The following is a 20,017-nucleotide window of genomic DNA, read 5'->3' as shown; positions in this document are numbered from 1 at the left end:
GAAACCAATAATCCTGAACACTCAAAATGGGACACACAAACTGGATCCGAACGATTGTAAAACACACTGTGTACAGTCAATAACTTGCATCAGATTTTAACTGGATACACAAATATTTAGATTTGAACTGGCAATGACTATATTTACATGCACGTCAATAATGCAATCATTTCAGATTATGCACAGCAAGATTTTTACATGACACACACAAACCTCTTAGCTTTAGTTTTACATGCAATTTCAGTTATAATACGTATTGTTATTTTTTACCACAATATTTCACACACCCTGCAGAACAAATGTTGAAGTCACGTGCAGTTTATCATCATATTCATAGTCAGGATTTTTTAAACCAAGATGAAACCAAACGATGAAACCAAACAATGAAACAAAGCGATCCTTTAAGATAGGAAGTAGCTTTTCTGTGAGTGGGCATGGTTTCAGCACTACCTGTGGACATGCTTCCAATATTTTGGAGTAGAGAATACCACTTGTTTTTTTCCCCATGTGGTGGTCATTTGTCCATGTGGTGTCAGCGCTGATAGCTTTGTGGGCAGTGTACTGACATATAGCCGTATTCTGGTGTCTTAAGTTTGAGTCCCAGCTCATTAGCCATGTTTCCATTCACCTATTTTTATGTGAATTTTGCAACTGTCTAGGATAAGCTGTGGGTCACACTTTATTTTGATGGTCCGTTTGTTAAATTTAAGTTACATTGCAACTAATTCTCATTAGATTATAAGTACAAGTATTGACATGTACTTGGTAAGTTTCTTATTTCTGTTTAGTAGCAGTATCAACAGATATTAAGCAGGCAGTCTACTAATACTCAAATGGACCATCAAAATAAAGTGTTAGCAAACTGTGATGTAAACACATCTACTGAATAAATTCCAGCATCAAAAAAGACATGTGACAGATCATGTAATATTAAAAATGGGCACGATGGGAAGGTATTAATGGACAAACCTCTCAGAACTGTCTTGAGCATCTGCACTCCCAAAGAGCATTTTGCACCTTCAAACGACACTGTGCATCCATTGCACTTGTCTTCGTAGGTGCAAGTAATTTATTATATAGAACAACAGGCCCACAGAGGCTTCTCCTACCACAGCAAACTCTATTTTTATATATATATTTTTATATTATGCGTCAGTTTTTTTATCAGGAAGTGATTTTTTTTCTCTTTGACTCATTGGCAGAGATGGCAAAAGTACACACATCCTCTACTCAAGTAGAAGTACAGATACTCATGTTGAAAAGGACTCTGGTAAAAATTGATGTACTGACTACACTTTTGTGCTTAAATAAAAGTAAAGAAGTCAAACATATATTTAAGTAAAAAGGATCCACTATACTACCTGTGTTAGTTTCACGGTAGCATCTTTGCTGGCAGCTAACTCTCACTGCAACTCTCACATGGTCACCCATTGAAGCTAAGCAGGGCTGTGCCCAGTCAGTAACTGGATGGGAGATAACATGGGAAAGCCAGGTTGCTGCTGAAATTGGTGCTAGTGAGACCAGCATGGAGCGCACAACCTTCGGTCTGTGTGGGTCCTAACTCCCCAGTATATTGATGGAGACTCTATACTGCTCAGTGAGTGCCGTCTTTCAGATGAGATGTTAAACCGAGGTCCCAACTTTCTGTTGTCATTAAAAAAAATCCCAGGATGTCCTTCGAAAAAGAGTAGGGGTTTAGCCCCGGCATCCTGGCAAAATTTACCCTCTGGACAAATCATGGCCTCCTAATCATCCCCATATCATAGTTGGCTTCTCACACTGTCTCCTCTCCACCAATTGGCTGGTGTGTGGTCTTGTGCAATATGGCTGCCGTGAGGTGTAAGCTGCACACTGGTGGTGGTTAAGGAGATTCACCCCAAAAATGTGTAAAGGCCATTGGTTCGAGCGTCAGCTGGGTCAGTTGGTATTTCTGTGTGGAGTTTGCATGGCTGGAGTCTCCCCATGTTGGCGTGGGTTTCCTCCGGGTGTTCTGGTGTTCCCCACAAGTCCAAAGACATGCGCGATAGGTGAATTGAATAAGCTAAATTTTCTGTAGTATATGTGTGTGAATGAGAGTGTATGGGTGTTTTCCAGTGATGGTTTGCAGCTGAAAGGGCATCCGCTGCATAAAACGTTTACTGGATAAGGTGGTGGTTCGTTCCACTGTGTCAAAAACGAATTAATAAAGGGAATAAGCGGAAAAGAAAATTAATGAATGTAAGGAGTAAAAGTAAAAAGTTGTCAGAAAATAGATAGTAAAGTACTGATACCAGAAAATTCCACTTAAGTACAGTAACAGAACATGTGTATATTGTCACTTTCTATCATTGCTTATTGGATGGAAATTATGCTTTACACAAACGTTTTATGTGATATTACATTTTTGCGCAAAAATCTAATTCACATCATTGGACGGAAACACAGACATTGACCTTTCCCAATTCCGTTCCCCCTCATTCTCTCCACACTCAGTCACCAAACCATGCAATATATATTAATAATGATAAATAGTAGATGGTCTGGATGATTAATAACACATTTTTCTGTGGTGTGACAAACTCAGAACACACATTAAACATTGACTTTACACAGATCTAAAAATTGCAACACACCTGTGATAGTGTTTAACTATTATTATGAACTTAATCGCAATGTTTTGATCAAAGTAACATGACATGAAGTTTACTACAGTAGCAATATTGCTAAAACTCCATTATTGATGTGCATGTAAATGTAGTAAGTGTAAACATGGCTTCAGAAGATGATCTGCTTTGGCTTTAATTTTACCACTTCATGCTACATCAGTGTTATATATTGTAGCATAGTAGCGTCAGTCCACATTTGAGGCTAATTTTAGTTCAAATAATAAGAATGAATGTGTATGTGTGTGTGTGTGTGTGCAGGCACTGATGCCTCAGCCGTGGTCAACTGTCTTCATATTCTTTCCCGTTCACTGGATGCCAGGTATGTTTGCTGATCACTGTACACTCAGAAAAAAAAATGCGGTTTTGCTGTTTGTTCAAAGTACTTATTTAAAATGAGCTGAAACAACACAATTCTTCAATCCATTTAAATGTAAAAATGACAAAGCTAACTTGATTCCTTCATGTTGTCCCAACACAAATCGATTGTGTGGAACCCAGTATTTTTTACAGTGTATTTACTAATGTTTACATGCATAATAACTATTTTATTGCATCTTTTCACAAAATTACATTCAATGTAACATTTATCACATAATAATCAACACACAACACAGTTGCATTCAACATTATTACATTAAATCACATTCAAAGATATGATAACACAACTAACCCTAGACTGAAATCCTAGTGTTTTACATTTTAAGGGCAGTTTAAGGGCTCATGTCACATTTAATACACATTTCATTCCTACTTGAGAATGCCTACAACCTCTTTTTGATGATAAAAGCTGATATTTAATACTCAAAGTTTAAAAGCAATCTTTAATAATGACGTGCTTTCTGTTTAGCTGCATTTTTCTGTTTACGTTGTAACATCTCAACACAGATTTTGCTTCAAATGTAATGGTTTTAATCCTCATATTGTTGTCTCTTGTTTCGCAGGACTGTGATGAAATCTGGGCCTGAGATTGTGAAGGCTGGACTACGCTCGTTCTTTGAAAGTGCTGCCGATGATATTGAGAAGATGGTTGAGAACCTCAAATTAGGGAAAGTGTCTACCAAAAACCAGGTCAGAAATATAGAGAAATACAGTATAGTGCTGTTTTCTGAGGGTTTCAAATGGGCTGTTTACTAAAGATTTCTCCCTGTTGTGTATGTGTAAAAGGTGAAAGGTGTATCTCAGAACATAAGCTACACCACCACTGCTCTTCTGCCAGTGCTCACCTCCCTGTTCGACCACATCGCCGGGCAGCAGTTTGGAGATGATGTCATGTGTGAGTTATTTTCCTAAGCTTTCAACAAAGTATACATTTGTAGATGAAGAGTTCAGATGCAAAAACCTTTAAGTGCTATATGAAATTTTCTTATAAGATGAGCATTTTCTCAGTCTCCTATATTTATGTTCAGTTATTTTACTTTTAACTCAATAAAAGAAACCTATTCTTTGCCATAAAAGTGAATTTACAGAACCTACACACAAGAACCTGCTCAATTTAGAAGGCAATTTCAGATGACACTTCGAGGTTTTGGCATCTGAACTGCTCAATTGTTTAAATGGAGTAATCATTGAAATCAACAATTCTCTGTGAATCTATTTCAGTTCAATGTGCTTCAGTATAGTAAAAATAAAAAATCTGTTTTGCTAAAACTGTGAAAAAATAAGAACATTTATTTTAATATTTGCAAAAGCTATTTCAAGAGTTCACACTTAGCTGATGATTGATAATAAAGCTTGTTTGGCATGCTGTCCTGGGAGAGAGTCCGGAGCTAATGAGATCCTTGAGCCTTGGGCTCCCTCCAATTTGCTGGGCGAGAGAGGAGTTTGAGCTCAGGTAGATCTCGATGAACTCCCCCGACTTATTTCTGGCTAATGACAGATATAGGATGGCTAAGGAGAAATGTACCCAGGCTAAAAGCTTGGCTATGGTATCAATTTGGTATGTTCAATTTACTTAGGTTGCGAGTTTTTGGGCTGTGGGAGGAAACCGCAGAACCTGGGGAAAACCCACATGAGCACAGGGAGAACAAGCAAACTCCACACAGAAATGTCATCTGGTTTAGTAGGGACTTTAACCAGAGACATTCTTGCTGTGAGGCAACAGTGCTAATCACTGGGACGCCATTTCGGCCATCTGGAAAGGAGGGGAAGTAGGGGTGGGTAGGGGGTGGGATTCTTCAAGACGAAGATACTGAGATATTTTTTATTATTATTATTATTATTATTATTATTATTATTATTATTATTATTATTATTATTATTATTATTATTATTTATAGTGATTTCGAAATTATCTGATTGGTGAACCCATCGTGAGCTGATGCGGGACCAGCGGTGGTCTAAGCATGTGATTCTCTCGAAATTAGTTTATAAATAAACTTCACTTAATTGATCAATGTCAAAAGACTGACATGCTTAAAAAAAGAGTAAAATAACAATAACCACATTCAAACTTTAGAAAAATAGCAGTAAAATAAATAAAACTAAATAATTATCGATTTACTTTAATTTAGTTTAATGATTCATTAACATGACAAATTGCCTTACTGAAACAGTAAAAAGTAAAATAACAAAACACCCTGTTAGTAATATAATTTAACTAAAAATGAGTAAATAACAATAAAATAAAAAGCATCATAACTGTAAACATGTAATTTAGTAAAATAACAATGAAAATGGTATGTAATTTAGTTTTTTATGGTATTTTTTTATTAAGTTATATAACAATAATAAAACAGCCTATATAAGCATCACTAATACGGAATATTAAGAGTGCTGATAGTAAAATACCAATTATGACTAAAATAAAAAGGCTAAACATGGACCATACCCTGGCCCAAGTCTCAGCCAAGTTAATAAGATATGTTGGTGTGTCATGACTACAATGAAACTGATAAAGTTCTCGTTAATCTCCTTAGTTCTCCAATCAGGATGTGTTGTGTAAGGCTAAGGAACGCCTTACCGCTGTCAAGAAGATGACAGTGATTTTTTATTTTATTTTAAAGGCATTCGGCTGTGAGGAAGTGTGACTGTTCCTTAACTTATTTGTTGTTGTCTGTATCCCTTTCTGTTTACTTGTTAAAAAGCACATTTGTCAATGAAAGTTGTTTAAAATTGTGCTAAACAAAATTGTCATCACTCACTGTCCCTCATTTTGCATCTATGCATCTTTCCATAACTTAGTGGATGACTTGCAGATTTCCTGTTACCGGATCATGTGCAGTATCTACTCCCTGGGCACCGTAAAGACCCCTCATGCAGAGAAGTAAGGAAACGACTTTTGTGCATTTGTTCCATTTTTACACAATTATATTTATATATATATATATATATATATATATATATATATATATATATATATATATATATATATATATATATATATATATATATATAATACACACACATATTAATGAATGATGTTATGTGATATCACACAGCCAAAGACCAGCTCTAGGAGAGTGTCTGGCTCATCTTGCTGCTGCCATGCCTGTTGCCTTCCTGGAGCCAAACCTCAATGAGTTCAACGCATACTCTGTGTACACTACCAAAACCCCACGAGAGAGAACAAGTCAGTAACTCACTCAAAACATATTGCATTAACAGTCAATGCAATGAGCTAACACTTTCTTAACACTGGAACTATCAGAATTTAGTAACTATGAGAACAGCCACATTCTGACACTTCATATATTCATATATGTAATGTCATACTTACATTTGAAGCTTCTGTTGAGATTCTAGAATTAAACATGCTGTTGGTAAGTTTTCGACTGTTCTAAAGCATAGCAATACCATGATATAGTTGCAGATAGTTAAGAAACATGAAAAGTTAACATTCTTGTCACAGGCTTGGGAGGGTTCCTTTAAACAAGTATTTGGATACAGTTACAAATGACTTCATCAAAACAGTATTCAGTAACTTAATCCAAGCACCAACATGTAAAAGTATGTAATCTAATTACTTTTGGATTCCTTTGCAAAAGCCTTTATGGTCAGGTATAAAACTACTTGAAATGAACATTTCAAACAACCAAACCTAAAATATGTATATCAAAGAGTAAACCCTATTAAAACTAAGCAATTGTGTCTCATTTTCATAATTTGGTAATGGTTTTTAAAATCTATTTTTGTAAAGGCTATACAGACAAGTAGCTACAATATAATAAATATTTTTTTAATGTATTTTTGTATCCTGATTGCGTAACACTGTTACATGTATTCTGTTACTCTCCAAGCCTGCTTGTGTATCTGAAAAACAATGCTGAAGTCAGTTATCCTTGTTAGTTATTAGTCTGTTAGTTCATATTATATATGAAAATGTTTTTGTTTTGGTCTCTATAACCCTCCCGTTGCCATTTTACCAGTTATATTTTGGCACAATGGGTTGCCTTGTTGGAAAACACAGCGTATTTCATTTTAATCTTGATGGCTTTTTCAATATATGTGATTGCTGCTGAAAATGTAAACTCCCACAAACAGTAGCAGACTATGAAATGAGAAGAAGATTTAGGGTTATTGAAATCCACATGAGGTGGTTTTTAATTAGTTAATAATATAAATATTTTAGTCTTAAACATTAGCTTAGTAGCTTGCATTGTAAGGTTTGTACATCAGACACGATCGTTCCTGTTGGTGTCGTCAATCTGACAACCTACATTTGTGTAGTCAAAGAAGGACAGGCAGAGTTAAAAAAAAAACTCACCAATGCTTTAAATTTTAACTGCAATACCTAGCTCAACCACTACTGTCAATTCTACTGCACTTTTAAGAATTTGATGTTTTTCTTCATATTTTATAAAGACATTATCCTAAAAATACAGTCTTTTTTGTAATAAAGCCTATAATTATGTACAACTTACTACAGTGCCCCAAAGATGCATACCTCAATTTGTCCGGCAAATAGGAAAGCAATGTTTTTTTTTTCACTGCAGTTTAAATATTGTTTTTGAAAATTTGAAACATGTCTGAAGTAAAGTGATGTTTTTTTTCTTTCAGAAAATTAGGTTTTGATTAACAAAGTAGGCAACATGTGCAAGCATATTGAAAGGCACAGGATAAAGTATAACAGATGGTCAATTTGACCATTATGACCATTCAAGGTAGAAATACTCATTTTAATAAAATGGCGATTTTAGTTTGAAATATACACATATTTAAGAAAATTCAGGGTTCTATGATTGCATTGCTGTTTTTAAAAAGTTCAATCAAATGACAGCCTCAGTTTTCCTTGTGTTAACTTTCTTTTTATCCATGTTCTAGTCCTGGGTCTCCCCAGTCAAGTGCAGGAGCTGTGTCTGGACATCCCTGAGCTGGACGTGTTGATGAAAGACATCGGGCATCTGGCAGAATCTGGGGCCCGTTACACAGAGATGCCCCATGTGATTGAGATCACCCTACCCATGCTCTGCAACTATCTCCCTCGCTGGTGGGAAAGGGGACTGGAGAACTTCCCAGAGCAGGAAGGCTGTCTGTGCACCGACGTCACCTCCGAACAACTCAATCAACTGCTGGGAAGCATCATGAAGATTGTCGTCAACAACCTGGGTATTGATGAAGCATCCTGGATGAAGAGATTGGCAGGTGAGGGACAGCTAAACATGGAATCTGTAATACATTAATAATGGACTAGAGGTGTTGCAGTTTTATTGTGGTCTGAGATATAAGAGGTACAAAATATTGAGTTAAGAAAAAGACGGTTACCAATATGGCAATAACCATGCAGATAAATTTACGCATTACCAAAGAACACACAAGAGTTACACTATGAGATCAGTCCAAAACGATATTCCAAAACTGGGTAAAACATGCATAGTCTTAATAAAGTATTCTTTAAATTAAAGTACTGTATTTAGGAAGGTTTCTATGTAAATTGTATAAATCAGTCTCCTGGTTTGATGGTGCAAATAAATTGATAGCTCAACTTAAAGCTGATAAGTTACTCTTCGTTCTTCCTGATGTTTCTCAAAAGTGTTTGCTCAGCCAATCGTGAGCAGAGCAAAGCCAGAGATGCTCAAGTCTCACTTCATCCCCACCATGGAGAAGCTAAAGAAACGCAGTGGAAAGGTGGTGGCTGAGGAGGAGCAGTTGCGTATGGAGGGGAAGACAGAGGTGGACAGCGAGGGGGGAACCATTCGAGATGAGTTTGCTGTGCTCTGCAGAGATCTGTATGCTCTTTACCCACTACTCATCCGATATGTGGACAACAACAGGTATCACCCATTTGCAGGATTCTTTTATGATCAATTTCAATAAGAATATTGCTCTGGAGAAGTCTTGTCTAATTTGGTTCTTTTTGTTGTTTAAAGGGCAAGATGGCTGACATGTCCTGACCCTGATGCTGAGGACCTGTTTAGGATGGTTGGAGAAGTCTTCATCTTCTGGTCCAAATCTCATGTAAATCCATTTTACCCTTTATGTTTCTCTAGTGTTTATCTCCTTTCATCTAGTCTCCTATAATACTGTCTCATCTCATTTCTTTTTCTCTTGTCTTGCTTTTTCTTGTCTTTACATTTACATTTAGTCAATTAGCAGATGCTTTTGTCCAAAGTGACTTTCAAATTAGGAGGCGTTCAGCGATTCAACATAAAAATCACTGCTGCACTGGCTGCCAGTTGCTGCTAGCATCAAATTCCAAGCTCTGATGTTTGCTTACAAAACGACCTCTGGCTTTGCTCCTTCTTATCTGCTCTCACTTCTGCAGATATATGTGCCCTCCAGAAACTTGCGTTCTGTGAATGAACGTCGCCTCGTGGTTCCATCCCTAAGAGGGAAGAAATCACTTTCCCGAACTCTCACATTCAATCTGCCCAGTTGGTGGAATGAACTCCCTAACTACATCAGAACAGCAGAGTCACTTGCTGTCTTCAAGAAACGACTAAAAACTCAACTGTTTATTCTCCACTTTCCTTCCTAATCTGTAACTGCCTCTCTGTCTATACCACTAACTGTACTCTCTCTCTCAAAAAAAAAAAAATTACATTACTAATGCTTTGCTTCTTAGACTTTACACACCTGAACCTTATCTACAGCACTTATTCACTGTTGCTCTTATAGTTGTGTAAATTGCTTCCTTGTCCTCATTTGTAAGTCGCTTTGGATAAAAGCATCTGCTAAATGACTAAATGTAAATGTAAAAAGGACAGTACATGTAAGTGCTACTTATACAAAGAAACTGTTAATGCTCAGAATAAAGAGTTAGAGTAAAGAGTAAAGGGCTCAGGTGATCACCAAAAACACCAGAATAATTTATAAACAGCACCACCTATTGGCTAAAAAGTGCCAGATCAATAAATCCAACACAGGCTCATTGTGAAAACGTACACCTGTAAACATTTCTGGAGATCGCAAATTATGCAGCCAGAGCTACGAATGGCTGCATTTCTTCTTTAAAGCGAACACTACGGGACGGTGTGACCACTGACCTCTGTGTGGACAGCTTTTCCACTGTTACTAGTAGCTCATCATGTACGTCGTCATACTTGAGACAAGAGTTGACCACGATGACGGGGTTCGAGTCTGGCAAAGAACAGTAAAATAAAAACAAAAAATAAAATGAACAAGTATTTAACAGGGTGAGAACATGGTAAGATATGAAAATGTGGTAAAAATCAGGTGGCCGTGTGGGCTTTTCTTTTTCTGGATTGCTTTTGAAAACACTATTGGTTGAGTTTAGAAAAGGGGATGATTGGGTCAATCAGTTGGATTTAGGTGGGGGATCGATTGGTCAGTCAGTCAGTCAGTCAGTCAGTCGGCAGCGGCCTCTGGTGGATTTATGCAGGAACAGCAGGCACGAATGGCACTCGCAAGAGAAATTTGAGATCTGAAAAAGCATAAACAAAAACTTTGCGATCTCCAGAAATATACATAGACCGTTAATGTCATTGGCCCATGAACATTTCCTGCTTGTTATCAAACTACTTCATATCTGTAACAAGAGGCAATTCAATCATATCTTGATGTTAAAACTGCTGCGAGAACATTATTTTTCATTAAGTGGACTTTTTTGACTCTCAGTAGCTATGTAAATTAAAAATTTAAAACAGAAAATACGTTAGTACCGTTGTTATTGTTTGCATCCCTCAAAATGGTCTATAGGGGTACGTATCAATAATGATTCTAGGTTGAATAAATCAAAAGAATTATATTTAGTATTTCTCATCCATTTTGTAAAATCAATTTATATGCATTTAATTACTCATTGTTGGAGTTGCTCCCTGACATGCATTACTGTATCATTTTAAATCAGTTGAACCTTTAGTTGTGGCTTTCAGAGATATACTCGTCATTGTTCTTGCCTCCTTTACTTTTATTCTCGTTTCTTCTCCCCTGTTTTTTCCACATTTTCTTTTGAAATGAACCCAGTTTTCTCTAAAAAAATAATTTTATCACAATCTCTATAGAATTTCAAGCGAGAGGAGCAGAACTTTGTGGTGATGAATGAGATCAACAACATGTCTTTCCTCACCGCTGACAGCAAAAGCAAGATGAGCAAGGTGAGTCTGTCCACTTACTGCTCAAACTGACCTTTTGGATGAACATGTAGAAGTTGTATTGTTTTATTTACCATATTCATATACCCTTTTCACAAGATTGTGATAATGCGTTTTAACAGTTATCAGCATCTTAAATTCGCTGAAGTTTTTAATTATATTATTAATATTATTAAAATAGTTAGATTTTTAAACAAACACATCTATATTTATGAAACTATACTTTGTATTATATATCAACCTTGCATCAAATTACAGAAAAGTAGTTAACGCTTTTGTGAGGTGTTTCTAATGCAGCAACAGTAAATTTGATATTGTTTTGGCTGCCGTTATCAGACTCACATTTAGTTCCTTTTTTGAAAGTCATGAAAACACTATCAAGGCGTTTATTTTTTTTATTTGAGCAAATTAGAATGCAAAAATATTTGTAATACTCTCCCATACACTGCTTTCTAAGGCTGCATTTACACTGCAAATCTTGATGGTCAATTCTGATTTTGTGACGGTATCCATGTTTTTTTGATGACGCGCTTACATTATCTTATATATAGTGACTTGTATCTGATGCAATGACCTGGAAATAAAAGAGCGAGTGCTTACTGGGGCTTTAGTTTAAATAGTTTTCTCTATTCCTGTATGTATTCAGTTTATTTTTTCATATATATATATATATATATATATATATATATATATATATATATATATATATATATATATATATATATATATATATATAGCATTTTTAAGCACTGTGTTATTTCTTTTTCTCAACACTGCTGCCAAGCATTTTTTTGATAAGTTGATTTGTTATAGTTATAGTTATGACAAAAAAGTAATCTTCGTTTAATATATAGCCTTTTTTAAACCGGTAGACATTTTAATGTCATGTCCATGAAGTGAGATTTATGCACCAAGATGTGCTTGATGCTTAAGCATCTTTAAATGCATTAACTAGTAGCTACCCAGCAGGCACACGACATCATAAGACTTTAATATTAGGTTAGATTTAGGTTGTGACATCAGGTGACCAAAATTCAATGTCTAGTCAGCATCTAAGGACAATGTTATTTTTACGTCCAATAACGATGTCAAGTAATGCTGATATTTGGTTGATCTTAGGTTGTGTTTTAAAGTGACCAAAATCCAATGTCAAGCCAACATCTTAAACCAACAAGTGTTGACGTCAAATAGTGACATTATTCGTCTGCTATGGCAACCAAAATCGAATGTCTCATAGACGTCATAGTGGTAACGCCCACACAACATCAAACTATAACATCATTAGATGTTGATATTTGGTTGATTTTAGGTTGGACGTTGGACATTGACGCCAGGCTGACGTCGGGTTCTAACGTCAACCTGACTTTCATTTCCAAACAAAATGCAACGTCAATCTGACCGCATGTTGACGTCCTTTGGCTGCTGGGAATATAAAAACTTTTTTGTCCTCGTATATGAGATTTAAGGTTTGGGTTCATGCAGAACATTGAAATGAAAGCATTAGAGTTTACGTCATTTGCCACCGTTTTATTGACATGTGACTCGCATTGACAGTTGAAAATCCAATCCACCTGCTTTCACCACAGACACAAGGGCACGTATCCGATTCATATAGGATAAATTTCCATATATGAACGAGGCCTGAATCTGAGCAAATCGGAATCCATGTGTACCTGATCTGTGCCACATGGGAGAAAATAATAAGAATTAAGTCACCATGCAGTGCAAATGCAGCCTACGTTTACCCAACTATGACGACCTAGAAATGTGAAAAGGGTGTATGTATTGTTATTGACTGATTTCTATAAACTGTTCTTTAATAATAGAAAAAAAACATGTTAGGTTTGTTAAAACTCCATTTCTTCAGACAGCTGCTGACCTCATGTCCTGTTGAGGACAGACACTGTTTCTGCTCTCACAGGGGGTTTATAGGGCTGTTGATGTTTTTTTTTTGTCCTGTCTGTGAGGGTGTAAGTTTTAACTGTGTTGTCTCTCCCTGTGTCCTGTCTTGGTGTGGATTCGGGGCCTGTAGGCCGGAGATGGAGAGGTCAGACCGTGTTTTTGCACGATAAAAAAAAGAGCTGTGCCGATCGCATGGCGCACAATGTAGGGTTTTTCATCAAACTCCCACACACACTGGCAAACACTCAAACATACACACACCACATGCTGTACACAAAAGTCCAGACCCTCATTCACTGCCAGTGTGTGTGAGGTCTGTTGGTGCCTTGTTTGATGAAAGCCCTCAGCCCTAGACTTTAGTCTCAGAATCATGGCACTCTTTTCAGCTGAATCTTGAACTCCCGCTGGACTGAGTTCCATCATCCTGACTGTGATTTTGATTGATGTGCCTCTGATGGATTTTGATTGCTGCAAGTTCTTGCAGACTTGTCTGGTTCCTTTTCTGCTGTTTTCCAGTTTGATGTTAAGGTTTTCATCCACAAGCTCTGGTGGTAATGCTCCCTCACTAGAGCAAAAATATCAAACCATTACCCATCACTTAATCTTCACATATTTCAGAAAAAAAGCAATAGCCACATTGATAATGTACACTGTGAAAATATTTGTAAACAGTCATCCATATTTGGTCATTCATGTTTGTTTTTTTCACTTATTTATGCTTTTGAGATTCATTATGGTAAATTGATCTTTCCTCCGAAAGTGTTTGATGTTGAAAAGTTTGAAAAGTGACTTTTGTCGACATTTTGAATAGTTTGAAGTGATGTGTTTGTGTTATAAATTATGATAAAAAACCTGGTAACAAACTTCCAGTACTGTTTCTGTTATTTTACAGATTTAATTCCCTGTATACTATGTCTTAAAACAGGGGTCACCAATCTCGGCCCTGGAGGGCCGGTGTCCCTGCAGGGTTTAGCTCCAACTTGCCTCAACACACCTGCTTGATTGTTTCAAGAATACCTAGTAAGACCTTGATTAGCTTGTTCAGGTGTGTTTGATTAGGGTTGGAGCTAAAATCTGCAGGACACCGGCCCTCCAGGAACAAGTTTGGTGACCCCTGTCTTAAAAAATATCTTGTCTCAAACTAAAATGCCAATAAAAGTCACATTACTAAGGGCCAAACAAAATCTGCGGACATTTATTGCTATTTCTGCGCAGAATTTTGTTAAAAATCTGCGGTATCATAAAAATCTGCAGTATCATAACTAAAACCTTAATATAAACAATAAAATGTAATAGCTATTACTTAATGTTTACAATGCAAATCCAAGTAGATCCACTTTATTTGGTAAACAAAGCAAGTCTCTTATATAATAAATCTAGTAAAAGACAGAAAATATTACTCTACAACCTGTATTGTAAGTCGCTTTGGATGAAAGCGTCTGCTAAATGACTAAATGTAAATCAAATGAACATTTTCATATTAGTCGATAATATTACTGAAATTAATTTAAAAACTAAATAAATATAAATTTACACACATTTACACAAGTAAATAAATAGACTCATGATAGACTAAAAGTCTTCGGAAATCTGCGGAATTCTGCTTGCACAGATTCCGTGTAGGCCTACTAATCCTAATCGCTAGTGTTGAATTTTTAACATTGAAAGTCGACAGAGCAGAGATAAAACTCCCATAATGCAACTCACAACGGTAAATAAACAGAAAACACCATGTAAACCACAAATATGGAACCTGTTAATTAACAGATATTTTTACAGTGTAGGGAGGGAATATGGCTTGTCCTGTCACAGAACAGTTCTCATTACATCTCTCATCTAATATTTCCCTCCCTGTTTAATATCCACTTAAGTGGATGCTCTTTTTATTTGATTAATGTGACTTTTGTGTCCATTCTTTTGACATGTTATTAATTGACGTTACCCAAACCCAACTCACTCGCTCACTTCATTAAAAACCTTGTCTCTGTTAGATGTCAGTTAATCTGGTATTATTTACCTTGCAGAATAACACCTCCTCCTCTGTGCTTTAAGACGGCCATTACTGTAAAACTCTAATCTGTTATCTCCTCATCATGGGTTCCTCTCTGCCTAAATTCTTTTCATTTTTACTTATCTTTTCTGTCATTTAATGAGGTAGTTTCTCACTGCTTTCGTTTTCTTCTCCTGGCTATCTAAAATGTAGCTTATTTTAAGGGTTATGAGTTATTAAAGTAAATAGGGAAACATGGTAGTAGTGTTGTTACAAGATCCAGTACTTCGGTACCAATTGTAACACGTAAATGACAGAGACAATGTTAGGATCCAAGTGCAGTTTTTTTCAGTAGTCAGGCAAGCAAGGGTCAACACAGGTGCAAACAGATGAATAAAGGCAAATCCAGAATCGTAGTCACTATAACAGGCGAGAGGTCGGAAGGCAGGCAGTGAACATGGACAAACAGACAAACTTGGCAAGGGTCAAAACACGGAGAAACAAGACTAAGGAAAACGCGTTGAATTGTCACTATACAGGTAAACAAGACTCGGCCAGGAAGTGAGTGTGTGTGCTGTAAAAGTAGTGTATGTAATCAGTCCAGAAGCTGCATCAGCTGTGGGAGTCTAATCAGTGGAGACGTGGAGCAGGTGTGTGTGTGTGGCATGACTGAATATGTAGTTCATAAGATGTAGTCCATGTGAAAGTGAGTGCTTACCAGCGACCTCTGGTGGTTAGAGATCGCTGGTAATCATGACACCAATTTGGTACTAAATAAATAAAACAATACATTAGTAGGTTTTCTTAACCTGATTGTCCATGTTCTAGAACATAGGTCTCAAACTCGATTCCTAGATGGCCGCAGCTCTGCACAGTTTTGCTCCAGCCCTGATCAAACAGCTGATCCAACTCATCAAGATGTTCAAGAGTACTAGAGACTATTAAGCAGGGTTGAGTTGGAGGTCATTGGAGCTAAACTGTGCAGAGCTGCGGCCCTCCAGGAAATGAATTTGAGACCACAAACACTTGTCACTTGCTTACAGATCACACTGACACAGATAGTCACAAACAGAAATAGCCAATGCTAAGTTTTAAATGTAGGCTGCTATACATATTTTATATTTATATTTATAATAATCCCTTTAACATGTGCCTATTTAATATGAAAAAAGGCTACGCAACAGTACATAATGCAGAGAGAGCATTTTGTCACCTGTGCTTGCTTTAAATAAGGCATAGTTTGTTTTGTGTCCGTACAAACAAAAACAATTGCTTTACAAGATTTGAATCATTTTGTTTTGTTTTCACTTCTCTAATCTTGTCTAGACTTTTCTCATCTTCATTTTGCTTGTCATCTTTTGTCTCCTCTCATCTCATGCGATCTCATCTCAAAGGCCAGAGGGAACTTTTTGATGTAGAAGGCAACAGCCATTAATGGCGTCTTACAGACACAGATTCAGAGAGTGTGTGTGAGGGACGGACGGCCCCAAAGCCTAGTGCTGTTTTTAAGTGTGCTGTGCTGAAGGGTGGGCAACTTACACTACTAACACTGATGACTGCTGTATGTTTAGCACTAACACTTCCTAATAAACTGACTGATAAAACATGTCCAATGCTAGTTTGGTTTGTTTCCCCATTTTCTTGTTAGTTAATCTGTAATACAAAGAAATCAGCCACCATTAACACATTGTTTAACAATGTAAAAACTATTGCTAATCATAAATCTAAAGGAACACTCCAAAAAAATAGATTTAAACAGCTGAGTTTTACCATTTTTGAATACATTCAGCTTATCTCCAGTTCTGACGGGAGCGCTTTTAGCTTAGCTTAGTATAATTAGCGAAAATTGTCTAATTCTCTTTTCTGTTGTTTCATACTGATAGGAAATGATAGGAGCCTATACTCTCATTCCACTTTAATCATCAAGGAACATTGCTGCCATACCATGGCTTTTGCAGTGGTTTTTTAATCATGTCTCGAATCTTGTTCGGTGGCAACAGTTTTTTTGTCACCTGTACAGAAAGTTCAAATGTGGGTTGCAAAACATAATTGTAACAAACTTTTCAGATCATGGTGATGTTTTGACTGACTAAAATATGATTGCTGACTATTTATTTTTGATATGATGAATCCTATTGTGGGATGATTGTCATTACATAACTGCAGATGACGTCATTACGTTGAAGCTTAAAAGAACCAGTGATCATTTTTTGAACCAGTTCATTAAAACAAAGTGTCTAAAAGATCCGGTTCGCGAAAATGATCCCAATCTCCCATCAGTAAATGAAAATTAAACTAACTGAAACTAACAACAGTCAAAAAAATAAGCTCTTTTTACAGTTCCCCTAGAGTTAAACAACTGACTTTTACCAGTTTTGAATGATTTTTGGGTCTTTAGCTTAGCTTAGCATAGATAATTGAATTGGATTAGACCATTAGCATATTGTTAATAAAACAACTAAAGAGTTTTGTTTTGTTGTTGCGTTGTGTGCTATGACTGATGGGAAATTGGATATATTCTCTATATATATTCTCTAATTCCGGCGTAATAATCAAAAAACTTTGCTGCCTCACCGTGGCTGCAGCAGACACAATTATATTATGCAGTGCCTGAAAATCCCCATCATCAATTCCTACACTTGCACCACCAGAAATTGTGCAATATCATTGAACCTGCTGCACTTATGGTACGGTTGCTTGATTATTGCACTAGAATGAGAGTTCCTAACTAAATCTGCCTGGAAAGTAGCACAATTTCTTTTTCTGTTGGTCTTAGTACACAATTCAACAACAGAACAGTGAAGCTTTAAATAGGAAATATATTCAAATTCTTTTTTCTTAATTTATGACAGAGATGGTCTAGTCCAATTCAATTGTCTATGCTGAAGCCAAGCTAAAAGTGCACCTTTCAGACCCAAAGATTAGCTAAATGGATTAAAACATGGTAAAACTTAACTATTTAAATCTAGGGGAGTAATAAAATGAGCCTATTTAAAAAAGTGGAGTGTTCCTTTAAGAAATCAAGACACTTACAGAAGGGAGATGTTTGCAGAGAATTGTTTCTGTATTCACATTATTCAGGTTGTTAGTTTCCTTTGAAAGACACAGAATCCAGTCTTTTCTGAAAGAAATCCATATTCTTTTCCCAAATCAGCTTGTTGGTGGCGAACCCTAGGTAAAAGTGTCCTTGTGTCAGTCTAACACTGGAAGGTTTTTATAGGGTGGAGGCTCCGATGTTGAACGGACCAAGAAGAAGCGTCGTGGAGACCGTTACTCTGTTCAGACCTCGCTGATCGTGGCGGCCCTGAAGAAACTGCTCCCCATCGGCCTCAACATGTGCTCTCCTGCAGACCAAGAGCTCATAAACCTGGCCAAGATCCGCTACTCTCTGGTACTTAGCCACATGCTAAATGCAGTTTGATTAGGATGGTTGCTTTCCTGCAAAAAGGAACAAAAACTTTAGTTTTTCTCTTATGCAACACAACATCAGCTGGGCTTGAGATTATAGGAATAGCACACCTAAAATTAAAATTTCTGCCATTTACTCATTCTCCACTTTTTCTAAACCTGTTTGAGTTTCTTTCATCTGTTGAACACAGAAAAAGATAATTTGAAGAATGTTGGAAACCGGTGGTAATTGACTTTCATATATATTAAATTTAAAAAAAATGCATTGAATAGGTGTACAACAATGTATTTAAAACCACTTGAGGTTAAGTAAATGGTGAGTGTATTTTCATTATTGGGTGAACTATCCTTTTAACACCTCCGACCTGCCAAATGTAAATGTAGTCACTTTTCACTTCAGTAGGTGGCATAAAAATGCTGGGTTGAAAATGTAGGGATGTAATTGATCACAGTTGATTTGTTCAAAACACATTTCATGATTCGGGATTCAGTTTAATTGCAAAGTTTACCCCTCATATGCATATTCACAAAACCTGCAAGCAATTTTTTAACCAATAATGTAATGATAATGATAACAATAACGATATTCAGTCTTTTTCATATCTTTTCACATCAATTTGTGCTTGGATGACAAATAGCTTGCAGGTAAAAAATAAAATATATTCAATGTCAACAGCAATTTTTAATCGCTCACTGTTCTTGACTGGGTAACTTTTATAATGCTAATAAGGATTAGCCTATATATAATTTATACATGCAAGACAATGCAGTCCTTATTTCTAATGTAATTGTGAACCTAATTTTTTAGCTTTAATCTCTAACAAATTAATTAATAAATTGTAATAATTTCCCAACAATCAAAACTGTGAATAACCACTGAGCAAAAAGGTTGATGTAAATCGCTGCCTACCAAGATCATAAATTAACAGGAGCATCATAATAATAACAAAAAGTGTCAATTCACAGCATTATGTTAAGGACATGTTGCTCAGATTACTGAGAAATATCACCTTCTGTTGAGCTTATAAATGCAATGGACAATTAGCAGCTAAAAAGAAGATTTAAAGAGTGAATGTTGCAGTCTTGTGAATACCTTCATCATAAACAGCAAAGTGCAGATTTGAATGATGTATAAAGGTAAAAAATGCTGATGAAATCAGTCCAAGGGGCAAATATTGGCCCTTAATAGAAAAAAAAAATATCATTATAATGCATCTATGCTAAAAAAGGAACAGATTTCTTCTCAAAATTTTAAACAGAAGTTTATATTATTAGTTTTGTTGATTTTCTGGTGATTGAAATGTTACAGAAAGACACAGATGAAGAAGTGAGGGAGTTTCTGCAGAATAACCTGCATCTACAGGGAAAGGTAAGCACAAACAGTGATCACCTCAACTTTTGTAAGTCTCCATACACACACCTCTGTCTGTCTGTAGGTGGAGGACCCATCCATGCGCTGGCAGATGGCTCTTTATAAAGAGACCTCAGGGAAAGCTGAAGATGCTGATGCTCCAGAGAAGGTTGTGAAGAGAGTTCAGGAAGTTTCTGCTGTTCTCTACCATCTTGAGCTGGTAAGGCTGGTT

At 36.4% G+C, this 20,017-nt stretch overlaps 1 protein-coding gene across 7 annotated transcripts in view; it reads left to right on the top strand.

Annotated features, from left to right (window-relative positions):
• The window catches only part of ryr1b (ryanodine receptor 1b (skeletal)), a 188,007-nt gene that overhangs the window by 125,077 nt on the left and 42,913 nt on the right, over nt 1-20,017 (top strand). For 4 of the 7 annotated variants that reach the window (XM_056478874.1, XM_056478872.1, XM_056478871.1 and 1 more), the window contains exons 63-75: nt 2,904-2,964; nt 3,587-3,713; nt 3,810-3,918; nt 5,826-5,907; nt 6,083-6,213; nt 7,905-8,225; nt 8,614-8,854; nt 8,951-9,038; nt 11,045-11,137; nt 13,167-13,181; nt 18,247-18,417; nt 19,744-19,803; nt 19,871-20,005. In XM_056478874.1, the coding sequence (XP_056334849.1) occupies nt 2,904-2,964; nt 3,587-3,713; nt 3,810-3,918; nt 5,826-5,907; nt 6,083-6,213; nt 7,905-8,225; nt 8,614-8,854; nt 8,951-9,038; nt 11,045-11,137; nt 13,167-13,181; nt 18,247-18,417; nt 19,744-19,803; nt 19,871-20,005 (1,634 nt within the window). The remainder of the gene's footprint in view (nt 1-2,903; nt 2,965-3,586; nt 3,714-3,809; nt 3,919-5,825; nt 5,908-6,082; nt 6,214-7,904; nt 8,226-8,613; nt 8,855-8,950; nt 9,039-11,044; nt 11,138-13,166; nt 13,182-18,246; nt 18,418-19,743; nt 19,804-19,870; nt 20,006-20,017) is intronic. The other 3 variants (XM_056478876.1, XM_056478873.1, XM_056478870.1) reach the window with 1 other exon arrangement.

Source organism: Danio aesculapii, chromosome 18, assembly GCF_903798145.1.
Source record: "Danio aesculapii chromosome 18, fDanAes4.1, whole genome shotgun sequence".
Taxonomy (NCBI): Eukaryota; Metazoa; Chordata; class Actinopteri; order Cypriniformes; family Danionidae; genus Danio; species Danio aesculapii.
Note: the sequence above shows the minus strand (reverse complement) of the source record. Positions and strands in the feature narration are given on the sequence as shown.